General features: G+C 50.4%; 1 protein-coding gene and 1 long non-coding RNA gene across 4 annotated transcripts; both read right to left on the bottom strand.

The window, feature by feature from the left end:
- On the bottom strand, nt 1–7138 carry BCL3 (BCL3 transcription coactivator). 3 transcript variants are annotated; one of them, XM_072607958.1, is made up of 9 exons: nt 6667–7135; nt 4880–5018; nt 3196–3304; nt 2714–2918; nt 2168–2256; nt 1894–1971; nt 1421–1588; nt 945–1071; nt 1–529 (listed from the first exon to the last, which is right to left on the bottom strand). In XM_072607958.1, the coding sequence occupies exons 1-9, from the start codon at nt 6890–6892 to the stop codon at nt 339–341; spliced, it is 1332 nt and encodes a 443-aa protein (XP_072464059.1). In that variant the 5' UTR covers nt 6893–7135; the 3' UTR covers nt 1–338. The 3 variants fall into 3 exon arrangements, with proteins under 3 accessions (XP_072464059.1, XP_072464060.1, XP_072464061.1); XM_072607959.1 differs by lacking the exon at nt 945–1071 and having other exon boundaries at nt 6667–7138; XM_072607960.1 differs by lacking the exon at nt 4880–5018 and having other exon boundaries at nt 6667–7136.
- A 374-nt stretch (nt 7139–7512) lies between these two features.
- On the bottom strand, nt 7513–8600 carry LOC140503745 (uncharacterized). Its single transcript, XR_011966857.1, has 2 exons — nt 8308–8600; nt 7513–7948 (listed from the first exon to the last, which is right to left on the bottom strand). It is a non-coding gene; the product is annotated as an uncharacterized lncRNA (long non-coding RNA).
- Nucleotides 8601–24916: the final 16316 nt, after the last annotated feature.

Genomic DNA, 24916 nt, shown 5'->3' with positions numbered 1-24916 from the left:
TATGGTACAAAAATAGTTTATTACAAAAGTAAACTGAAATCCCCAATAATTTACATTGTCCTCGGCCCCAGGGAGGGAGCCCAAGCCTGAGCCCTGGGGCGGTGTCTCAGACAGAGGGGGCTAGGGGCAATGGGGAGGGGGGCAGGCAGGGGGATGTGCCAGCCAGATGCCCGGTTCCCCTTGCAGAGGGTCAGAGTCAGGGAGAGGAAGGGGGAGGAAGTTCGGGGTAGGGGTGTGTGCAAATCTTGGTCCTGTGAGTCTCTCTAGGAGGGAGACATGTGCCTTCACAGTTTCAGGGAGTCATTCCCTTGATGCCAGAGGACTTCCTCCCTTTTCCCTCAGCTCCCACCAGGAGCAGGGGATGGAGGGATGGGCCGGCCTGGGGCTCGGAGAGGCCCCGTGTACGGCAGAAACGCTGTTGGGGACTGGGTTGGCAGGAAGAATATCTGGGGGCCCTGGAGTGAGGTGGGAGGATCCTCGGGGGGAGAGCGGGGTGGCGAGGAGGAAGCTGGAGATGCTGACGGTGGCCCTAGAGGAGAAGAGAGTTATGAGGGGAGGAGGGGCACCCAGTTCTCTGAGTGGAGGAGGGTCTGAACAGGTTTCCTTCTAGATCCTCAAGTGTGGACCTTTGACTGAATTTAAACTTCATAAAACAAATCCTCTTAATCAAAGGATTTGTTCTGGAAAACTTGGATTCCATCAAGAGGCTGCCCCTGAGGACCTAGAAGGCCACATGTGATTTTGAGGCTGCAGGTTCCCCAGCCCTGGTCTGGGGGATCAGGATTCCAGGGCCCTTGTCCAGGGGTGGAATGACAGGCAGCAGGCAACTTAATCAGAAGGACCAGGTGCCTGGGATGTGCTTGGAGTGACTAAGGTCTGGAGCAGGGACTGGGAGGGAAAAGGGCCAGGCCATTCAGGATGGCTGGGACCCTGGGGGTTCTCACCACTAGATCCAAACTGGCTGCTGCCTTCAGGGGAGATGGGGGCGCTGCCACCTTGGCTGGGCTCTGTTGGTCCCAGAGTGGTTTGGGGACCAGGGCGGGAAGCTTTCCCTCTCAGGATGTCAATGACCTTTGGGTAAGGGATGAATAGGGAAGGGGTCATGACTCCCTGGAGGCTGACCACACCTGGGGCCACTGCCAGACACAAGGCTCCCACACCATCTCCCTAGTCTATGCAGCTCAGCCCCAGACTCAGTCCACACCATTCTTCTTCATGTATTTCTCCCCCTGTTTCCACCCCCTTCTGCATCTATGTGTGTGTGCGTGTGTGTGCGTGTGTGTGTGTGTGTCCCTCCCCTCTGCCTGGCCTTTCTTTCTCGGCTGTCCTTTCCCCCCCATCCTCGTTCACCCTGCTGTGTCTGCCTGGCTCCCTCTCTGAGGTCCACAGGCCCCCAATTCAAGTCCCAGGGAGGACTCACTCGTCGATTTCGAGCCACCATGAGGGGGGTGTCATTATGACAGTTCTTGAGGCTGCTGTCAGCCCCACTCCGTACCAGAGTCCGGACCAGGGAAAGAAGGCCTCGACCTGAGGCTGAGTGGAGGGCAGAACTGCCAGAGTACATCTGTGCATTCACATTGGCTCCATGCTGGGGCGAGGGTAGGAGAGAGAGAATGATTATAGCGAGGGGAGAAGGACAGAGAAATGGGGCCAGGACCCTGGGGGACAGATGGGGTACAGAGACCTTGGGAAATGTGGGCCAGAGACAGGAGATGGGTACAATAATGGGATGTCCTTGTTATTAGCTGGGTAGAATGGAAGGTCCTGAGGGCAGGGCCCACTTCTTGTTAGCCCTGTACTCCCAACCACAAGCACAGGGCTTTGTAATTAGCAGGTGCCTAATCAGTGTGTTGCCCGACAGAGACCAGCTGAAGGAGGCCCAGGCTGGCTCACCTGTAGCAGCAGCTGCACCATGGCCGGACTGTTGTTCTCCACAGCATGGATGAGTGGGGAGCGGCCACTCTTGATGTCCTGGGCAGGGAAGAGGAGAGGAGAGGCTGGGTCACCTCCCCTTTGCCCCCCAGCATCAAGTCTGCTCTTCAGGCCTCTTCTTGCCCTTGGCTCTGGGGCCAAGCTTCCCTAGGGACTCCCCTCCCCAAGGGGCTGGGAGCTGGACCCTGCCCTTCCCCCTTCCCTCCCCACCCCAACCTCCTTCCCTCTCATTCACCACAGCATCTACGTCGGCTCCTCGGTCCAACAGCAGCAGAACAGTTTCTGAGTCTTCTGTGTTCACTGCCACATGTAGGGGGGTCAGCCCTGGGGGAGGCGGATAACAGAAGGGGAGATGACAGAAGCCCAGCTCCCTCCCTTCATCTCCCTAGCCCTTGTCACTGCCTCTTAAAGGGATGGTTAGATGATTTCTAAGGTCCCTTCTACCTGACTTTGGCTCTTTGTTCTTAACACCTAGGTTCCAGGTTCTCACCTAGCTCTGACATTCCCTGTTCTAAGAACTCTTCCCAGCCCTGACAGTCCCTGTTCTAAGGGCCCTCTCAGCTCTGAACCTCCCAGATTGGTCAATCCATGTTCTAAGGACTCTCTCAGGTCTGGTGTGTCATGTTCTAAGGGCCCCCCTAGCTCTTACATATAATGTTCTAAGGGCCCGTACTCAGTCTTGGCATTCTAAGTTCTAAGGGCCCCTTTAACATTCTATGGTATGTCTATCCCTGTGACATCATCCATCTTCACTCCTGGGCCACCCAGCTGTGTCACTCACCCTCATAGTTCCGGGCTTCGAGGCTCAGCACCCCAGGGGCTGAGGTGTCTAGCAGGGCTCGAAGGCAGCTGGAGCTGCGATGTTCACAGGCCAAGTGAGCTGCTGTCTGGCCATTTCGGTCCAGGGCCATGGGATTGGCCCCCTTGGACACCAGGAGCCTCACCACTGAGGGCAGGGTAGTGATGACCGCTAGGTGGAGGGGTGTCTGCCCAGGAGAACAGCTGTGAAGGCCCTGAGCATCCAGACTGCCTCCCTCCACCCCAGCGAATCAGGTTTCTAGAATCAATTCCATATTATCCAACATCTGCCACATGCCTCCATGCAAAGACAAAAGGGGATCATCCCTGCCCTCAAAGAGCTCACAATCTCTAGGGGGAATGAAGGGGTACCCCAAAGGGTGTACAGGGAACACTACTTGCAAACACAACAGGAGCCCCTCCTCTCCCCCTCAGCCCAGCAGGGGCCCCAATTTTTGGGCTCACCTGCCTTAAATTATTGTAGACATCAAGGTCCCGACCTCCCTGCTGGAAGAGGTAGACCAGGCGCTGAACCGCGAGGAGGTTGCCCTGGGCTACTGCGATGTGGAGGGGCCTGAGAAGGAGAAAGGCAGGTGGGTTGCCTGCCTCTGCCCCATTCCTGGTCTCTGCACTCCGGTTGGCCCACCCAGCCAGCTTGGGTAGAGGAGGGCGCTAACCAGGTGGTATCGGTTGAGTTGGGGAAGGGGAACATTCGACATGGCTGCAAGCAAGTCACGCCCTCTGAGACTCAGTTTCCCCTTTTTGTAAAGCCACGGAGAAGCCATTGGACCAGATGGTGCAAAGGCTCCTTTCAGCTAACCCAAGTTGTGGGGTCCCTCCCCCCAAGGTGCCCCGCACTGGCATTTTCTGTTTTTCCCATCCTTTCCTTGCCTGCATCCCTCTATCTCCATCCCCGTAGCCTGTACCTGCGGTCACTTGATCCCCAGTTCCTCATTCTCCCCTTGCCCCACCCCTACCCCACCCCCACCCCTGTCCCTTGGTCTCAGGCCCCAGGGTATGTGGGAGGGGCTCGAAAGGGGAGCAGGAGCTGCTGATTTCAGAGAAACCTTGGGGCCGGAGGCCGGAGTTCCCATAAACCAAGGCCTGGAGGGAGGGGGAGGGCAGGAGGGAGGAGGCGGGGTCGAAGGAAGTGGGGATGGGAGGGGCTGGCCCTGCCCTCACAGACTTCCAGTAACCAGGCTGGGGGGGAGGGGGGGCGGAGAATCCACTTCCTGCCCCAGGGAGGGGGGGGAGGGGAAAGGATGGGGCAGAAGTTGGCCAAGCTGGGCTCTCCTTCTCCCAAGACCCTGCAACCCCAAGGCTCAAGAACTGGGGGGCATATTCCCTACATTTGAGGGACCTCTCAGTTCCCACCCCTTTGGAGACCCAGGAGTTGGATTCCCAGCCCCCTCAGGTTCCTTCTAGGGACCGAGGTATCCCTTAGGATGGGGCTCATTCCCTTCCTAGGCCTGGACAGTGAGCTCCTCCTCCTTACCCCCAGCCTCATTTACCTCTGGGACCCAGGATCCTAGCTCTAGGGCTCTCATCTCCTTTCAGACCCTGGCATTAAATCCTCTCTACTCCTGATGCTTTGAGGGTTCAGTGATGTGGGGACCCAGCCCCAGCATCCCACCCCAGGATCTATGGAGCAGGAGAGGTCCCTGGGGTTAGGACTAAGGTCAAGGGTGAGCTGATCCATTCCAGTAAGCCCTGTGATGCCTGCCTCCCTCGCAGTGGGAGCTGAGGGCGGAAGGGGTTAAGGCCAAGTGTGTGTATAGGGGGAGACTGACGCAGGCCTGGGGAGCAGCTGGGGCTGTGGTGTGTCCTGCGGTCTGGGGCTTCCCCGGGAGGCAGCCACTGCAGAAGTGTTTGTGTTGGGGCTGGGGGGGGGGGGTGGTTGTGCGGCGAGGATGAGAGTGAAACAGAGGGGAAAAGGGACACAGAAGGGGGAGGGGAATCAAGGGGCATATGGCTGTTGGAGGGAGATGGAGACTTGGGGCAAAGGGAGCTCTTAAGGGGAGAAGGAGACTGGAGTGGAGCACAGGGGAATGGGAGGGGGTCATGGGGGGGAAGAGGGTCCGTGGAAGGGGGAGAGGCAGAGGGGTGTATGGCAGTCCTTAGAGGAGGTAGAGGTCCAAAGGTCACTCACGTGTCTCCATCCTCATCTGGTCTTGTGGCCTTGGCAATGTCAGCGGTGAGTGGGTTCTCCAGGGGGCAGAGCACTGGGTAGGTGGGTGGTGGCAGGCTCAGTACTGAAAATGGGGCTGGTGCAGGATATAGGAAGGGGCCTGTGGGGGAGAGGGTGTGAGGCTCTGAGATTCCCTCTTCCCCCTCTACTTTTAGAAGCAGTAGTCGTACTACTGCTAGCACTACTCCTACTACTAGTAGGAGCACCACTACAATTAGTACTACTTCTATACTACCACGACAACTAGTACTAGTACCACTGTAGCTAGTAGTAGTATTAATACTAGGACTACTACGTAACTAAAATTTATATAGCCTTACTAGGTGCCAGGCATTGTGCTAAGTGCTTTACAATTATTACTGAGAGGGAAATAAGGAAAGGGAGGGAAGGCAAACATTTGAGTGTGGAGGGAGAATGTCAAAGAAATTCAGACTCTTTGAGTGGGATAGGAGCTTAGACCATAGAAAGTCAGACCTAATAGCCAGTTACAGGTACTGTGGGAAAACGGTAAGAGAACATATGTGTGTCTGAGAACATCATTTCAAACCCTGACTCTTCCACTAGGCTGCCTGGATGACCTTGGGCAGTTCAGGCCACAGTTTCTTGGACTGTAATATGAAAGAGCTGGGACGAAAGTCTCTTTCAGCTCCACATTTCTACAATTTACCCTCATCTATGAGGCTTTGGAGCTTTCAGAACACCAGTCTGAAGATGCCTTAGAGACAGTCCAAGTGCATCGCTTTACACACGACAAAATAGGCCAGAGAAGAGGAGGACTTTCCCAAGGTCTTAGAACAAGTTCATGGTAGCGTTAAAACTACATTGACATCTATCTCAAGGTTCTCTCCATTGAGCTTCTAGGAGCCTGGGGATGGACTAAGGGTTTGTGTATGTGTGTGCAGGTTGAGGGGGGTAGATGCCCAGGCAGGGCTCTCTGTGGTTTTTCTGGGTGACTCAGGGTCACGTCACACTGTGACTAGAATCAACCAGTTTGTGCAATGTCCTTGCTCTTGGGGTGGGGGACAGAGCCTTGGGGGGACAGGTTAAGGGTGGGTTGCCTTGTGGGGGGGCAAGGTGAGAACTGGATAAAGATCCAGGAAGCATGGGATGATTGGGTCGGGAAGTGAGGACAGCAGGGGTTGGGAAAGGAAGAAAGGGATTCCAGGTTTGGGCAGAAGATTAGGTTGAGAATGGGAAGACCTGGGGAGCAGGGTCAGGATGGAGGATGTGCTGACTTTGGAATGGAGAGAGGGGGTCAGGGAGGATGCACTGGCTGAGGACAGGTTAGGATGGATGTGGGATCAGAAGAGGTAAGGGGGTCAGGGAGAGGACAGACAGGTTTTAGACCTAGAGGGAGGAGGCCCAGGTAGGGACCAGGCCAGGGTGCCCAGATCAAGGACAGGGTGAGGAAGGGCAGTTGTCCAGGCTGCAGGTGCCCAGGCTGGGTTGAGCACCTGCACCCCAGGACCAGGCTGGGTTGGGACAAGGGTGCTTAGGTTAGGGTAGGGTGGATCTAGCTGGAATGTGTGGAAGATGTCCAGGTATCAATGTCAGGCAAGGGTACCCAGCCCAGGTCGGAAAAAAATTGCTTTGGGCAATGGACGCCTGTCTCAGGACAGGCGGAGGGTGCCCAGAAAAGCACGAGTAGAGCCAAGGGTCGAGGCCTGGAGGAGAGTCCCCAGTTCGGGTAGGAGCTGAGGTGCCCGGGCTACCAGGGGTGGGAGTTCATCTCTGTCCCCCTCACTCACCAGGATAGTAGATGGCTGTGGCAGGGCCCGGGAGGCCAGGGTACGTGCTGGGGCTCTGCGGCGCGGGCTCCGGGGCTGGAGCGATGCCGGGCCCGGGGGACTCCTGGGGCTCCCGGTAGCGCCGCTTTCTCAGGGGCAGTGTGGCCTCCGAGTCGGGGGCTCCGACTTTGGGCCGCGTCCGCAGGTCCACCGGCCCGTCGTCCATGTCCCGGGGGCATCGGGGCATGGCCGGGGCCCCTGGCTGCCTCGGGTCTCCCTGGGGCCCGCCGGGGCAGAGGCAGGGCGGGGAGTTGTGCAGAGCCGACGGGGCGGACGGAGCCCCGTCTGGGAGGGAGGCCCGGTGGCTGCCGCCGGGCACAGGCTGCAGCCCGGCTGGGCTCCGCTCAGATATCAGCGCAGCGAGCAGCACACCAGGGACTTCCCCTCCAGCCAGCTGAGCTGAAGGGACTTTTGTGAGCCGGGGCGGCGCCCGCCCTCCCCCGCCTCCGCCCTCCCCCGCCGCCCTCCCCCTCCCCGGGCTGGCCGGGCCCCCTCCCTCTCGGGCTTTCCTGGAGGCTCCGGGCTCAAGTCTCTCCGGGCTTCTCCGCCCCTTCTCTCGCTCCCGGCGTGTTGTTTTTCTCCTCCGTATTTTCACACACACACACACACACACACACACACACACACACACACACACACACACACACACACTCTCTCTCTCTCTCTCTCTCTCTCTCTCTCACACACACACACACACACACACACACACACACACACACACACACTCTCTCTCTCTCTCACACACACACACACACACACACACACACACACACTTTCTCTCGCTCTCTCCTTCCTGACGTCTCTAAGTCTGTCTCTGAGTCTCTCCCTATCTGTCTGTCCTTTCTGATCTCAGACACTGTCTCTGCCTAGTCTCCACGTCTCGACCCTGCCCGCTCGGCCGTCTCTGGGTCTAATCTCGGTTTGTCCTTCTGGGTCCCCGGTCCTGGATGGCTGGCTGTACCCCGCCCCCCGCGCCGAACACTGTCCAGTCCTCTTTGTTCCCCTGCCCCGCCCGCGGCCCCCTCCCACTCCCCTTGCTTTCTGCCCATTTCTCTAAGCCTCTGCCCGATCTCTTCCTTTTTCTCTCCTCCACCCATGTTCCAGGAGGGAGGGGTGGGGGCAGGTGGCGGGAGTAGAGGGGGAGCGGAAGGCGGGGCAGACACCTGTGGAATGACTGAAAGGCCGAGATCCAGGCAGTCAGCGAGAGAAAGTCAAAGACAGTCACACACAAATCTGCAAAGACCTAGATAGAGACCAAAGGTGGGGGAGGAGCGGGACAACCGAGGTCAGAGGGAAGCGGCCCAAGGGTGGGGGTGGGGAACAGGCCCAGCTGGTTGGGGGGAGGATGAGTCACCGAGTCCCTGGGAGGGAAGGGGAAGGAACCCTGGAGCCGCCCTCCCCCTGCTTTCCCTCTCCCCCCACTCAATGCCCCTCCTCTCTGCATACCCGAACCGGGTCCCCCTTCTCTTTTTTTTATCCTAGATCTCTTTCTCCTTTCTCTCTCACAGGGACGAGGATGAGGGAGAAAGCGACTGGGGGGGGGGGGGGGGGGGGGCGGAGAGGAAAAAGGCGAGACGTTTCTGTTCTCAGCCTCTAGTATACCTGTGTCTCTATCCGGTCTGTCTGTCTGTCTCCCTGACCTTGTCTCCAAGCTCTGTCTCTGTGGGTTTCCCTACTTTTCGCTAGCTCCCTTTTTTTTTGCTCTCCCTTCTCCCGTCTCCCTCCACTCCCTCCAGCAATGGGGCGGAGAGGGGGGGCTGGGAGAAACCGGGGCTTTCCCGTTTTTCCCCAGGGGCGAGGCTCCTCCCAACCCTTTCTTCTGCTCTTTCCCTCCCCGCTTGAGGTTGAGTCCGGGTCACTGAGTCACAGAAGGGAAGGAGGAAGGGACCCAATTCCTTCACTATCCCCCCCACCCCCTTTTCCCAGAGCTACACACTCCCCACTCCCGTGCCCCAGAAAAATATGCCCAGAGTTTCTTTCTCCCCATCTTTCTCTGAGCCTCCAAGAATGACAGAATCCTTAGGTTGGGAAGGAGTCTAAAAGGTCATTGGCTCCCATCCCTTCATCTCTTAACTGTCTCTGTCTCTCAATCCAGTGCTAGCATGGAGTTGTAGAGGAGCACTGAATTTAGTCAGAAAATCAGCATTCAAACAGTCCTCTTACTAGGAGAGTGCCTTTGTGCAGGTCATTTCCCATGGCTAAATCTGATTTCTTCCATGTAAAATGAAGGGGGTTGGAACAGCTTCAGGTGCCTTTCAGCCCAAAGTCTCATAAATGAGGCCTCTGTCTGTCTTTCTGATTTTATATGGCCCCCTTCCTCAGGTTTGAAGATTTCCCTCTGTGTTTCCATTCTGTTGCAATTAAGTCTTATTTATTACTAAATATGTTGCCTTCAGGGTCTGTTTCTTTGCCTCCCTGTGTAATCCCAGGTCCCATCTCCTTTCTCTGAGACCAAATTAATGGAAGTGAGTGTGCCCCACCCTCCTCCCACCTCGAGCTGTAATCAGACCTTCTCTTGGACTTGGACCCGACCTTTTCCTCTCCTCCCCCCACCTCTTCCACCTCACTGCCAATTATTAACAAGGGATGTGGTGGCTAGTGGTAGGGACAGTTCTGGGCTCAGGTCAGAGTTCAAGGAGCTGAACTGGGTAGGGCAGTGTCTGTCTGTCCCTTCCAGTGTCTCCCTCTCAATTGCTTTGTTTCTGTTGCTCTGGGTTGCTGTGGGGCTGGTGGGGTAGGATGGGGCTGTACTCCCTCTGTTTAGCCCAGGAATGCAGTCTGAGGCCCAAGGAAAATCTGAGGGTTTGAGGTGTGTGTGGGGGTAGCTAGAAGAGGGCTAGAATACAATCTAGGGAAAGGCTGAGTCTGAGGAGAATCTCAAGGTCTGGGAGAGTCTGGGAGCAGCTCTTGTTTGGGGAGGGGGAAGTCAGAGGTGACCCAGCTCTTCTCCCTTCCTCCCCATCTCCCCCCCTCTTGTTGGGCCTGATTTCCCAGAATCTCCAGGAGATCAGGAAAGTCCCGGCTTGGGGAGTCTCCTCCCGCCCCTCTTTCTAGTGTCGGGAATGGGAATGGAAGAGACCACGTATGATAAACTTGTCCCCTCCTCAAAATAGACCCTGGAAAGGGGTTTTAATTAACTCTCACCTGTCCCTTTTGTGCCACTCTCTGGGAAACGTGACATTCACTGGATCTATGCAAGGGGAATCAGGGGTTTCCCCTGTTCCAGGCTCCCATTGCCCAGAGGGCCGGGTTCCTTTCCCTCAGACAGCCTGCTTTTGAACTTCATCCTTTGACTAGTTCGAGTCAAACTACTTTCCCTACTCTGGGCTGCAAGTCCCGTGTGTATAAATCATTGAAGGTTAGGAAGTGTCTGTCTCCCCAAATCATGTTCCTCTCCTTCCAAATCTACCTCAATACATGTCTAAGAAGTCCTCGGGGATTCACTAGATGGCCAGTCTCCCTGCTTTGGAAGCCCTCTGAGGGGAGGCCTGGGCTTCCTGCCTCTGGTGGCTACCCTAGGCAGGCCCCACATTCAGGGCCTCTCCTTCAAATTGCCCAAGCAACAATTTGACTCAGTCCTAGGCCCTGAATTCTGCAGAAACTTGGGCCTAAGTCAGAGGATGAATCGGGGCCAACTTCCTGGAGGAGGAGCTATTCCCTTCCCACCCCGCCTTCCTTCCCCCTAGGCCTTCCCTGCCTTATCCTGGCACTGAACCCACCCTGCCCCACCCCAGGGCCTGCTGCCAACATTTAATCTTCTTGGAGCCATAGGCCCGAGGGGTTATTGCAACATAGACCCTGGAAGGCTACCCCTATCTCTTCCAGGGTGATCAAGATGAAATTCCTCTTTTCTGGAAGCATTTTTAAGGCTTTCTCTGAGGAGACACTGAGGTAGACCTAGCTAGACCCAAGCCTTAGGCAACCCAGGTGGGAAAGGATGTGAAGAAGCCAGAGGAGTATTGAGAGAGCCTGGGAGAGCTCCGAGGGGTGGGAAGCTTTGGGGGGCACAGAGTGACCCCCAGAAGTCAGGGTAGGGCAGAAGGTATGGCTCTGCTCCCCTGATCCCAGGGGCCTCCAGCCCAGAGAAAGGGAAGTCCTAAGGCCCTGGGAAAGGCCCCTCCCTTATCCCCTCAGCAGGTCCAGGAAGCCACGGAGGTCATCCTGTCTAAATTTCCGAGTAGGGTAGGAATGTGGGGTGGAAACTGAGAAGTGAGGGGTACCCTGTGTGCTTTGCGTATGCAGAGATCTCCTGGAGGGCAGTGTTGCCATATCACTAGGACCAGGGAGCCCCTGAAGACCCCTAGGAAGCAAAGGAAATTAGTTTTGGGATTGGATAAAAATCCCCACGCTGCTTGGGGGAGTGACAAGGGACCATACAGACCCTCTCTGTGCCTCAGTGTCCTCCTCTGACCTAGATGATTTCTGAGCTTCCTCCCAGCTGTGAACACAGAACTCCTCTTGGGGGAAGCTAGGAGTCCTTGAATCTTTGGTCGATTCCCAGGAAATGGGTGCCTCCCCACGGGGACCACAAAGAGCCCCGGGCCTGGCCACCGCAGGATTAAAAATAAAAGAGAGAAAAGTCCCTGAGCTCCTGGGAAGAGCACTCTGCCCTGAAATCAACGGCACTGTCGTCCCTTCCTCAATTGGAGGCATCTGGCTCAGGGTCAGATGGCATCTTTCCCACGCCCAGCCTGGACAGTTTTTCATCCTTCCCCTGCCTGGGGCCTGGTTTCCATCCCCAGCTCTGTCACTAACTCACTGAATAATCACGGGCAAATCTCTGCCCCTCTTTGCCTCAGTTTCCTCATTTGTAAAATGAAGGTGTTGGGAATTGATCCTAAGATTCTGGTTCCAGATCCGACAGTCTAAGGGCCTTCTCATTTTGGACATTGTAAGGACTGTTTATCTCTGCCATCCCTTGTTCTAAGAACTTTTCTGGTCCTAACTTTTGGTGAGCTCTTTTCTAGCCTGTGGGTAAAGGTCAGGAACCAAGAATTTAAAAACAATTTGTATTGTTATTTTTTAACCTCATCTTCTTTTCCTAATATATCTCTTCTCTGTCCCCTACAGAGCGTATTCCCTTATACCAAAGAATAAAAAAGAGTTCAGAAAAATTAACTATCAAGGTAGGTGGGTGTGACAATATACTTGTGTTTTACACAAATTGTCCCTTTCTGCAAGGGGGATGTTTATAACCCCTGCAAGGAAGGGAGAGGTGCTCCCTCTTATCCCATCCTGGGGTGGAGTGTAAAAGTGTGTGTGTGTGTGTGTGTGTGTGTGTGTGTGTGTGTGTGTGTGTGCTTGAGAGTGAAACAAGCATTCCTCAAACACATAACACATCCTCTGTGCTAAGCTCTTTTTACAAATCCTCACAACAAACCCAAAAGGAAAGTGCTGTAATGATCCCCATTTTAACACTGATGTAAACTGAGGAAAGGAAACTGAGGAAAACAGAGGTTAAGTGACTTGGTCAGGGTCATACAGCTAGTAAGTATCTGAGGCAAAGGAACGAAGACTTAATTGGGTCCCCCCAGTTCTCCGGTACCTGCTTGGTGTGATGGGTCTAAGTTACTGTTATTATCATCTGGTTCACAGATGGTCCTTTGCTCATTCCAATTTTGCAGATTCTCTACTTTTAAAATTAACCACTTTGGAGCAAATGGTCCATTTTGGTAAGGAGCAAGCAAACTTCCTCATTTCCTCTTCCCTAGTCTGTCCTTCCCCCACCCCCTGCGTTGTGCTCAGCTAATTCTTTCTTGTTTTCCTAAGGGGAGTGGCCCCCCAAACTGAGGCAGCTACATCTGCTGCCCCACCTCACCCACCAAATAAATCATGTTCTCCATTTAAGAAGGTAGAACCTGCCTCTCCTCCAGGAAGTCTTTCTTCCTTGATGAACACCAGGTGATTTACCTGTGGGGCTCTGGTTCCCTAACAGATTCACCAAATCTTGTACTAGAAGATTTTCCACTTACTAGAATTATTGTTGGGATGTAAGCTTTTTGAGGGCAGGGATTAGTTCATTTTTTGGTCTTAGCACAGGGTCTCCGACGCATTTTACAGAAGAGGAAACTGAGACAAACAAGGTGAAGTGACTTGCCCAAGGTCACACAGCTAGTCAATGTCTGAGACCAGGTCTTCCTGACTCCAGGGCTGGCGCTCTATACATTGTGCTATCTAGCTGCCCTCCCCGACACATAGCAGGCTTTTAATTGCTTGTTGATTGATTGCTTATTGAATGTTTTAGTCTCATTTTTGAGTTCTTAAAATCTTAGACTCATTGAATTTTACTTTTACTTTCTTAGAATTGCATTACCTTCATAGATTCTTTAACTCATGGAAAGAACCTTAGGTTCTGAGCTGGAAGAGATGGCCCAGGGAGGTGACATTCTTCTGCAGCAGTAAGGGATGACCAGTCTGAAGCATTTGGCCTGGCACAGGGTAGGCCCTTATTAGTTAAATAGTTGTTGAGTTGAGTAGAATTTGGGTAACTGCTAGGGGGCACCAGAGTGCATTGAGTGCTGGATCTCGCGTAAGGAAGACTCAATTTCATGAGTTCAAATCCAGCCTCGGACACTTACTAGCTGTGTGACCCTGGGCAAGTCACTTACCCCTGTTTGCCTCAGTTTCCTCATCTGTAAAATGATCTGGAGTAGGAAATGGCAAACTACTCCAGTACCTTTTTTTTTATTCTGTAATGTTTAACAATCACTGCCATACAATTGTGATTTTATCCCCCCCACCTACCCCCCACTCCCCCCCTCCCTCCCCATGACTGCATACAATTCTGTATAGATTCTACATATACTTTCCTATTGAGTATATTTTCACTATAGTCATGCTATGTAGTCAGACTAAGATAAATGAAAGAAATCGTATAACAAATCAGAACATGATACACAAACACATACACATACACAAACATGATCTGCTACAATATATGAGTGACTTCCATATTTCTCTCTCTGAGTGTGGCAGGCATTTTGCCTTGAGATCCTCCATTGGGATTTTTTTTTTTTTTTTGGTAAGAAGTTCTTGTGTTATTACATAAATCTAAGTCTACCAGAAAAAACTCTCACACACTGTGGTTGTTGCTGTGCATAAAGTTCTCCTGGTTCTGCTCCTTTCACTCAGCATCAGGTCATATAAGTCCTTCCAGGCCTCTCTGAAGTCTTCTTGTTCATCATTTCTTATGGCACAATAGTACTCCATTACATTCATATACCATAATTTATTCAGCCATTCCCCAATTGATGGACATCCCCTTGACTTCCAGTTTTTGGCAACTACATAGAGTGCTGCTATAAATATTTTTGTACATGTGGGACCCTTTCCCATTTTTATGATCTCTTGGGGATATAGTCCTAGTAGCGATATTGCTGGGTCAAAGGGTATGCACATTTTTGTAGCCCTTTGGGCATAGTTCCAAATTGCTCTCCAGAATGGTTGGATGCGCTCGCAGCTCCACCAACAATGAATTAGTGTTCCAACTCTCCCACATCCTCTCCAGCATTTATCATTTTCTTGTTCTGTCATGTTTGCCAATCTTATAGGTGTGATGTGGTACCTCAGCTACTCCAGTACCTTTGACAAGAAAAACCCAAATGGGGTCACGAAGAGTTGGACATGACTGTGCAACAACAAAATTCCTCCTCATTTTATAGGTGGGAAAGGGCAGTGCAGAGAGTAGAGGGGAATGCTCTAAGTCATCCTGGGTTCAGCTTGAGTCCAGAGACTGAGTCCAGACCTCCTTATTTACTCCAAAGTCCGTCTGGTCCACGGCTGTTTTCACTCCAAAAACTGAGTCAGAGGGTAGATGATCACTAAGGTCCCTGCCAGCTCTATATCTATGAGCTTATGAAGTGTGTATGTGTGGTTGTATGTGTTTGTGAGTGTGTGTGTCTATGTGTTGTCTGGATGGTTCTGACAGAGGCAAAGAGAGAGGGAGACAGACAGGGGCAGAGAGTAGGTAATGGGTGGGGAGGGAGAGAGAGACACACACAGTGAGAGAAAGAGAGAGACAAAGAGAGAAACACAGAGAGAGACAGAGAGAGAGGGAAGGAGGGAGGGAGACAGAGACAGAAAGAGACAGAGAGAGAGAGAAGGAGGGAGGGGGAGAGAGAGAGAGAAAGAGAGACAGAGAGAGAGAGAGAAGGAGGGAGAGAGTCCTAGGCTTAGGCCTTTTTGGGTTGAAACTTGCAAGAAATGAGAAATGAAATGCCGCAGACCAGAGGGTGATGGGATTGGAAAGGGGAGAGGCAAGGAAACGGTGTACTATCTCCCCCTCAACCCATTCTCATTCCTTTGACTCATTAAATCAAGCTGAAGTTGCATTCAGCTGCCACCTGTCCTGGCAGAAAATGAAGAGGGTTGGGCTATGTGGGGAAGTCCCTGGTGTAAATCGGGATCCTGGAATCCTGAACTGTTTGAGGCAGGTGGACTTTGCCTGCTGAGGCTGGAGAGTTAGTGATAAGGGCTGAGAGTGAGGAAGAAAGGAAAGATTAACTGAGTGAGGAAAATGCCCCCTCCCCTTCCCCTCCAGATAAACAGCCTGAAAAACCAGAGTTCTGAGGCTCCCAGTAGGGCCAGGAGGAAAGAATCTCAAAATGTCAGAACCTGGAAAGCCTTTGTTGTTTACTCATGTCCAACTCTTTGTGACCCCGTTTGGGGTTTTCTTGGCAGAGATGCTAGAGGGGTTGGCCACTTCCTTCTCCAGCTCATTTGACAGATGAGGAAAATGAGGCCAACAGGTTGAAGTGACTTGCCCAGGGTCACTCAGCTAGTAAGTGTCTGAGGCTGGATTTGAACTCAGGAAGGTGAGTTTTTCCTGTTCACTATGGTGCCCCCTAGTGGCCCTATTATGAAGGGTCTTAAATATCCTTAAATATCATCAGATTAAGAGCTAGAAGGGACCTAAGAAATCCTAGCATCATAGAGTTAGAGCTGGGAGGGATCTCAGGGATCACTTCATCCATCCTCTTCACTTAACAGAGGAGGAGGCAGAGGTCCAGAGAGGACAAGGAACCAATTCTAGGCCATCCAAATAGTAGGGAGGATTTACACTCAGACCTGCTGACTCTAGCTATGTTGTTTTTTTCCAGTCTTCCCCACTGCCCAAAAACCTCTTGGTGCTAATAAGGAAACTTGAGATCCAAAAAGCTTAGTAGGATCTTCTTTTAGGTCATGGATCAAAATCAGGGTCAAAACTAAGGTGAGAACATACTGTGTTCTAGGGGTAGAGCTGATTATCCTGGGTGGAAAAGTAAATCTGTCCCCCTCTCTGGAGAGCTTTGGAGAAAGGCCGCTTAGGAGATGATACCACAAGGTACCAGGGCATATTCCCCTCCCTCCCCCATACTGTCCCCTTGAATCCCAGCTTGTTAGAGCTGGGAGGAGTCTGAGAACATAGAATATGGAATGTCAGAGTTAGGAGGGACCTTGGAACAGAGAGTGTCAGAGATTGGAGGAGCATTTGAATATAGAATACTGACTGAAAGGACCTTTTAAAATAAAATATGGATCAAAATGTCAATAACCTTAGAACATAGACCAGAGAATGTCAGAGCTGGGAGGGAACTTAGGACATGGAATGTCAAGATTGGGAGAGGTCTTAGAACAGGGGATGTCAGAGCTGGGAGGAAACAGAGATGTCAATTAAAGGAACCTTCTAATTCTATAATGAAGGAGTTGAGCTATTAAGAGGTGTAATGACTTTCCTAAAGTCATACACAGCACTGGCAGCAGAGCCGAGTCTAGAACACTGACTGAGAGTGGGAAAATGGAGGGTGGTCATGAAAAATACAAGTGCAATCCCAGCCAGGAAAGTAGAGGCATGGGGACTCCTAGTGGTGACTGTCTATGCGTTGGGCATAGGGGATCACAGAACATCGGTGCTGAGAGGATGTAGACCCTTAGAACGCAGAGCAGAGAGGGGAACAGAACCTGGGAACAGAAAACATCCATTCCCTCCTTCCTTGGTTTCTGTGACAATACTGCTGTCTCCTGATTCTCCTTCTACCTCTGTGATCACACCTTCTCAGCCTCCTTCCCCCAGCTGTGGTCCGTCCTTTTCCCACGATGCTGCCCAAGTCTCTGAACTTTTCTCTCTCCACTCTCTCTCTTTGTGATCTGATCTGTTTCCAAAATTCACTTCTGATCGCCATTCAGATGGCTCCCAGATCTGTCCCCTGAACATACCCTTCATTTCCAGCTGCTTCCTGGATGTCTCTGCCTAGGGGTCCCATCTGTATCTTAGACCCAACAGATTCCGGGTTATCTCCCCATTTCCCCTAGTCAAGGTTAACACTTTCTTCCCTCCTGACCCTGCCCAAACATTCAGTCAGTTGCCAAGTCCTATCTGTTCTACTTTTGCATCTTGGACCCCTGTCCCCATCTTTCTTGTCATATTGTCACCACCTTACTTTACAAGACCCCAGGTCAGGGCCTCATCACCTCTTACTTGGACAGTTATCCAAGGTCAGCTCCAGGTCAGCTGCCACTGCCCCCAAAATCATCCTGAGGTTTCGTCTTGTCATGCCACTCTTCAGCTCCAAATCCCCTGGGACTCCCTAGTACCTCAAGGAGAACCCCCTCCCCCCAATACTCAGGCCTGAACTTATGGCATATTACAACCTTTCCACTCTTATTCACCATATTTCTGGCCAAACTCCCTCTCCCAATTCTGTACATGTGAATGTGCACCCAGAGCAGGAAGACCTTCCCTCCTCATTTCTGTTTTTCATCATCCTTTCCCTCTGATTGGTAAAACCTTCCCTGAACCCCAGCTGAAAGTGACATCCTCGTTCTCAGGTGTTTCCTTCAGGTTCTTTGCCTGGATCTTTCTCAAATTCCATCTCCCTCCCTCCCTCTCTCTGTCTCTGTCTCTGTATCTCTCTGTCTGCCTCTCTCTGTTTTTCTATCTCTCTGTCTGTCTCTCTCTGTCTGTCTCTCTGTGTCTCTGTCTCTCTCTGCCTCTCTCTGTCTCTATCTCTGCCTCTGTCTCTCTCTCCCTCTGTCTTTGTCTCTGTCTCTGTCTGTCTCTCTCTGTTTCTCTGTCTGTCTCTGCCTCTGTCTCTCTCTGCCTGTCTCTCTGCCTCTGTCTCTGTCTCTGTCTCTCTCTCTTTCTCTGTTTCTATCTCTCTCTGTCTCTCCCCCTAGATGACTCAGTGGCAAGAACGCTGTATCTAGAGTCTGAAAAACCTGAGATCCAATGCAGCCTCAGACCCTGACTAGTTGTGTGACCCTGAACAAGTCACTTAATTACTAGAGTTGCCTCAGTTTTCTCAACTGTACAATGGAAGTAATCATGGCACCTACCTAAAAGGGTTGTGGTGAGGCTCCAATGAGAGAATGTTTGCAAGCACATAAGGAGGGCTCGGCTTTCCCTTCCCTCAGGTTTCCTGAGGGCAGGAGTGTGGTGTCTTTGTATCTTCACGGGCGATGCAGTCTACTGCTTCTGTTGTTTTTTCTGTCTGGGGTTTTCTTGGCAGAGATACTGCAGTGGTTTGCCATTTCCTTCTCTAGTCCATTTGACAGATGAGGAAACTGAGGCAAATTGCATTTGTTAGGAGCCTAATAAATGCTTGTTGGATTGAATTGAACATAGAACATCAACTGGAAGGGACCTTGACCATCTCATCTCCTCCCTGCAGCCCTTGTCCTTTGGTCCAGACTTTGGGATTTTATCTGTGTAGGGAACTCTCCCAGGTAGAAACCCCCTCCACCAATGCAAGTCAGCACAAAACTCTTAGAGACGTGCCTGAGTTTGAGATACAGAGAGGATCTGAGACATGTCTGAGTCACATAGGCAGTGAGTGTCAAAGGTAGGGCTTGAACCCAGATCTTTCAGACTCCCATGCTGGATCTCTAACCACCCAGTCTGGCTCCTGCCCACCATGGAGAGCTCCAAATGCTCTAGGCTAGGCAGATTCAGGCCTCTGTGTCCAGGACTGGAGCTCAGAGACAGCCTGATTGGCTCATTTTCCCAGAGCACCCAAATCTTTTCACTGTTGCAAGGACCTCACTGCCGAGGTCAGCCGGACGTGGTGAAGACTCATCCTCAGTTTCCCCCCAGGGTACAATAAGGGGATTGGCCCATATGGTCTCTAAAATCCCATTTAACTGTTCCAGGGGATTACCAGGGTGTGGTGAAGGTCCCTATTTCTGGGTGGGGCCTTCAAGGCCAGAGGGGGAAAGGGACAAAGGCTAAGGGGGTGGGGGTGTGTGGAAGAATACTAGTTCCTCCTGCTTGAAGGGGAAAACCAACCCGGCAGTCTTAAAAATAAAGATAACAAGAGAGATCCACCCTTTATTTGCCTAGGACAGGGCAGGGTCAGAGTTCCAAGGACCAGAGTTCAGTCTAGACTCTTAGGTCCCTCTCTCTAAACCTGACATTCTCAACCTTGTCTGTATCCTACACCCTTCCTCTGTTGGTCAGCTGAAGCCTTGGACTTGTTCTCAGAACCGTATTTTTAAATGCATAATATAAAAATACATAGGATTACAAAGGATATCGCTTGTATTGAAATGTAGTTATTAAGGTATTTTTAAAAGCAAGTTCTCACAGGTTATGAGCCCTTAATCTAAACCTGGCCGTCTTGGACCCTTCCAAAAACATCAGCTTCTTCCTTCTTCTCAATCCTTCACATATCCCATGTCCCCTAATCCACTGAATGTGACGAATGGATGGATGATGGCAGTGGTGTTGGGAGAAGAGCATTGGATATAGAGTCAAATTTAAGCTTTGTGATCTTGGACAAGATTCTTAACTTTTCATATGGAAAATAGGAGTAATTATTATACTATTATTACCATATATTATATATTATTATAATTGAATAGAAAGAATTGGTTCTTAGACCTGAATCACTCTATGACCTTGCATAAGTCATTGCTCTTCTAGGAACGGGCCTCAGTTTCCTTAACTGCAGTTATTGGTGAAAACCCTCCTAGGTCTGAGGAAATGTGTTCTAATGTTTCCTCCAACTCTGACATTCTACAGTCTGTTCCAGGGGTTGTTAAGGTGTGTGTGTGTGTGTGTGTGTGTGTGTGTGTGTGTGTGTGTGTATGTGTGATGTACTCCTTGGGCAATCTGAGGAAGGTAAAATATGATGCACAGGATTACAATGGAAAACAAATTTATTGAGATATTTTTCTCTTGAGAGAATTTTCAAAATATATTTTAAAAAATTCGCCAACTTCAGGTGAAGAACGCCATGAAAGACTCAGAAATTTGGGGCTGGGTAGGAACTCAGAGGCTATTGAGGAAATCAGGGGCAAGAGAGATGAGTGACTTTGACCAAGGTCATGGAGGTAGGCACAAAAGTGGGACTTGGTCTCTCAGCCAGTGACTCCCAATTATATACTTTCTCCACTTTCTCACTTCTACCATTCTATGCCCATTAGGCTGTGAATCTTTGGGGACAAGGACTATTTTTGCTTTTCTTTCTTTATATCTCCAGGGCTTAGCACTATGCCTAGTAGACTCTTAATCTATGCTTCTTGACTTGACTTGAAGTTCTAAGATTTCATCTAGCTTCAATGTTTTATGAGCCTTCAAATAAATACATTGTGGATGGTGGGGTTTCTGGCCCCAGAAAGGGCTTGGGAGCTTGGAGAGAAACATCCTCCTAAGAAGACAGAGAACAACTTCCTTCCTAGCCCTTCCCCCCAATTCCAGTTGGCCATGGCCTGATTAACTGAGTTTGCAGTGCAAACAAGATTGGCTTCCTTCATTGCCTGGGACCTATTCCATAAAAAAAAGAAGTTAGCCTCTTTCCCCTTTTCTACTCTATTACCTTCTTGGCTGCTCTCAGAAACATTTCTGGCCATGGGTGACCCCTGAACCATGTCCTTGGGGGGAGTTGGATAGAGAGGATATGACCATACTATCTACCCAAAGTTCCTCATGCTGGCATTTGAGGCTTTCCACAGTCTTCCGTCTTCAACCGTATCCTCCACCACCAGCTTAGTCTGCATTCTTCTCCTCTCCACCCACATAGGATAGACTTGGAGGGGCTCTGCCTGTTTTGCATGGTCAAATCAGTCTCATCCTTTAAGATCGAGTTCATGTTTCCATCTCCTCTAGGAAGCCCTCCCAGATGGCTTCAGGCCATACCAAACTGTTCTCATGAACTGTCATTAACTTTTAGGAGTTGCAGAATCTCAGTATAAGAAGGGATCTTACATGTCTTTCAGGCCAACTCTTGCCAAGTCAGGAGACCCAGATCCAAGTTTTGCCCTGTTGAGAGTTGGGTGGCTTGGGGCCAGAGACAATGATGAATGGTGAACTGACTTTGGGATCAACGGATGTGTTTTCAGATCCTCCTGTCTTACTAGCCAAAGCTTCCTATGGAAGCCGAGTCAAAGCAACAAATGTTTATTAAGCATCTACTTTGTGCCAGGCATCGTGCTAAGCCCTTGGGATACAAAGAGAAGCAAAAAATAGAACCTGCTTTCAAGTAGTTTACAGGCTAATGGGGGCAACCTACGTGCAAGCTACTACATACAATCAGGATAAAGAGAAAAGTCAGAGCTAATCACTAGAGGGGAGGCACTGGCATTAGGGAGGATTGGGAAAGGCTTCTGGCAGAAGGCAGTATTTGAGCTGAGCCTGGAAGTAAGCTCCCATCTTCTCTTGAAGCAACATTTTTTGTCTTCTGTAAAGTGGTTGACCCTCAAGGTCATTCCCAACCCTAAATTCTGCACTCCTTGGGGTTTCTGTTTCCTTCTGGGCAAAACAAGAGTCAGCCTTGATCTCTAGGCCCCATGGTTCTCTGACATTTGCCTGGTTTCAAGATGTGGGGGTATCAAGGGGGCAATGTGACTGGGGTGGTCTCTTCTACTGAGGAGCTCTCCAAGATTCCCTGCAGATCATACGTTCTGTGGATTTGGGTGCTTTCCACCCCTGGCATGGTGTGTTCACAGAATCACGGGAGCTCAGAATAGGCAAGGACCTGAGTAGTCCTCATCCAATCCATCTAGGGCTGGCCAAGAGTCCACTCTACAAAATTCCCAACCACTGGGCCTCCGGCCCTTCGTGCAAGACTCCCTCTGGACTGGACAAAACCCCATCATGTTCTGGCTAACTCTAGTTAGGAAGGTTTTCCATATATCCAGGGCAGCTAGGTGGCACAGGAGATAGAATGCCTGGCCTGGAGTCAGGAGTTCAAATCTGGTCTCAGACACTTACCAGCTGTGTGAATCTGGACTAGTCACTCCACCCTGTTTGCCTCAGTTTCCTCATCTGTCAAATGGCTGGAGAACAAAATATTTCTGTCAAGAAAACCCTGCAACGGGTCAGGAAGAGTTGGACATAACCAAACAACCACAGATTATGCTGAAATAGTCCTCTTGGCAACTTTTCTCCCTGTGATTATTTCTGCTCTCAGGAGTCAAGCAGACCAGGGCTGATCTTTCTTCCACTTGACAGCCCTTGAGATACTTTTAGGCAGCAATCAGCATGGAGAGGTGGCTTGGTGTAGTGGACAGAGAGTGGGCCTTAAAGACAAGAAGACATGGCTTCTTACATAATCTGGTTTTGAGACCCTGGGTGGATCATTTAACTCTCCATTGGCAGAGAGAGTTTCCTCACCAGGGATTTCCTCTGGACTAATGGTCTACGTAGTCTCCTGATTCCTTCAGCTAATATTCATTTGCCTGGGTTTGAGTCCCTTCACCATACTGGCTATCTTCTAGTTAATTAACGTCTGCATTTTCAGATATGGTGCCCAGGCCTAAATGCAGCATGTCATAGTGTCAGATTATGGTTTGGCCAGGGTAAAATACAACAGGACTGTCACCTGCAAAGTCTTGGACACCACACTGCCTTTCAAGCTTGCACTGGTTTTTTTGGTTGCCTTTCACCACATTGACTCATATTGATCTTGTGGTCTACTTAAATCCCCAGATCTTTTTCAGTCAAGCAAATTGTTGTCTGAACACTTTTCCCATCTTGCCCTTGGCAAAATTTAAAGACTCAAGTCTAAGACTTATAATGGAGTTTTCTTAGCAAAGATACTGGAGTGGTTCCCATTTCCTTCTCCAGCTCATTTTACAGAGGAAGAAATTGAAGCAAACAGGGTGAAGTGACTTGCCCAGGGTCATCCAGCTAGTAAGAGTCAGAGGCCAGATTTGAACTCAGGTCTTCCTGACTCCAGGACCAGTACTCTATGCACTGTACTACCTAGCTACCCTAATTAAATCTTATCAGATTTGGCTTAGCCTTCTAGGCTGCAAAAATCTTTTGGGATCCTGAGTCTATAATCCAGCTCTATCCCTTCTAGCTTTGTGAAATGTTCACATTTGATAAAGATGCCTTCTAAGCCTTTCTCTAAATCATGGATAAAGCTCTTAAGCTGAGAGGAATCATGGTGTAGGGAGAGAGAGCTGGCTTCAGTGTTAGGTATGTGTGTGTTTGTCCTTTGTTGCCAGAGAAGACCATGCCATCAGAGAAATAATGACATGACTTGCACTTGACTTTGTTTTGAGTGAGTGAGGACTGTGCAGGTCACTCACTTTTCCTCCAGAACCATCTGAATCCAGTGACCAGATATTCATCAGGACGACTGGAGATGATTCAGAATGAGGCAGTTAGGGTTAAGTGACTTGCCCAAGGTCACTTAGTGAGTATCAAGTGTCTGAGGTGAGATTTGAACTCAGGTCCTCCTGACTCCTGCACTGGTGCTCTATCCACTGCACCACCTAGTTGCCCTAAATCTCAGTGTTAGGAAACCCCAAACCAAGGACACATATTGACTTTCTTTGTCTGTCTGTCTGTCTGTCTCCTCTCTGTCTCTCTCTCTCTTTCTGTATCTCTGTCTCTCTCTCAGTCTCTCTGTCTCTCTCCTCTATCTCTCCCTCTCCCTCATGTATTCCTCTTCTCTTTCCTCTCTCTCTCTCTCCTCTCTCTTCTCTCCCTTTTCTCTCTCTCAGTCTCCCCTCCCCTCCCCTCCACTTCCCTCCCCTCTCCTCTCCCTGTCTCTCTTTCTGTATCTTTCTGATGTATCCCTGATATATCACCCAATCTTTCTGTGTTCTATGTAACTGGCTAAAACCAAGTTGTCAACCTGCATTAGTAGAGGGAGTTTCTTACTCATAACTCCCCGCATTGATGAAATCACTGATTCTCTCCTGCCCTCCCAGGACAGTTCCCTGGGGCACTCCATTGGAGACCTTTATTTCCGACCTCTAACCACTAATGTGTACTCTTTGAATCCTACCATCCACTCAGTTCCCAATACACTTTCACTCCACGGTTGTCTGGTCCACAAATCTTGATTTTGTCCACACTAGTAGCATGATCTTTGCTAACATATCGACAGCTAAGTGGCACAGGGACAGAGTGCTGGGCCTGGAACTAGGAAGTCCTGAGTTCAAATTAAGCCTCAGATACTTCCCAACTGTGTGACCCTGGGCAAGCTGTTTAATAATAATTCTACTGAATGATAATTGTAAAGTGCTTAGAGCATAGTAAGTGCTATATAAATGTTTATTATTGTTATTTTTGCTTAATCTTTGTCTGCCTCAGTTTACTCAACTCTAAAATGGGCAAACTAACAGCACCCCCTGAGATTTTAATTTCTCTCCCTAACATATCTGGACCCAAAAGGATAGCTAGTTCACTTGTGATTGAATGGACCATTTAACACTTCGGGGGGCAGTGTCTACATCACTCCTGGTGAAATCTGAAATCTGCTCCTCAACACTTGTCCTAGCCCAGGTGTTTCTTGGAGGTGCCCAAATGCCTTTTGAGGGAACCGTTCTCCTGTACCTTACTTTCAAGGTATCATAGAGGAAGAAAGAAATTGTCCCACCACCATGCCTCTTAGAGTTGTGAGGGTCAAATGAGGTAATTGTAAAGTATTTAGCATAGTGTCTGGGACTTAGTAGGTGCTTTATAAATGCTTAATTTAAAAAGAAAACATAACAAAACCTTTCTTTCTTTCTTTTTTTTAAAATTACAGTTCCTTATATCTACATGTTAGGACCAGTCTAGTAATCCTGACACCAAAGGGAACAAGGTTAGTCTGGCTTGACCTGTTCCTCCTGAAGCCATGAGGGCTCTTTATGACCATGGCTTCCTCTTCAAGTTACTCACGGTCACTATAACAATATTGCAATCCTGGGTTGCAGCAACTCTTTGGAAATCATGAGCAGATGGTGCTTCCCCTTTCATTTCCAATAGTCACTCAGGAAAGACAGAGGCAGGGGACTG

The sequence above is a fragment of the Notamacropus eugenii genome, chromosome 5 (assembly GCF_028372415.1).
Source record: "Notamacropus eugenii isolate mMacEug1 chromosome 5, mMacEug1.pri_v2, whole genome shotgun sequence".
NCBI lineage: Eukaryota > Metazoa > Chordata > Mammalia > Diprotodontia > Macropodidae > Notamacropus > Notamacropus eugenii.
The sequence above is the reverse complement of the archived record's forward strand: the minus strand, read 5'-3'. Positions and strand labels throughout refer to the sequence as shown.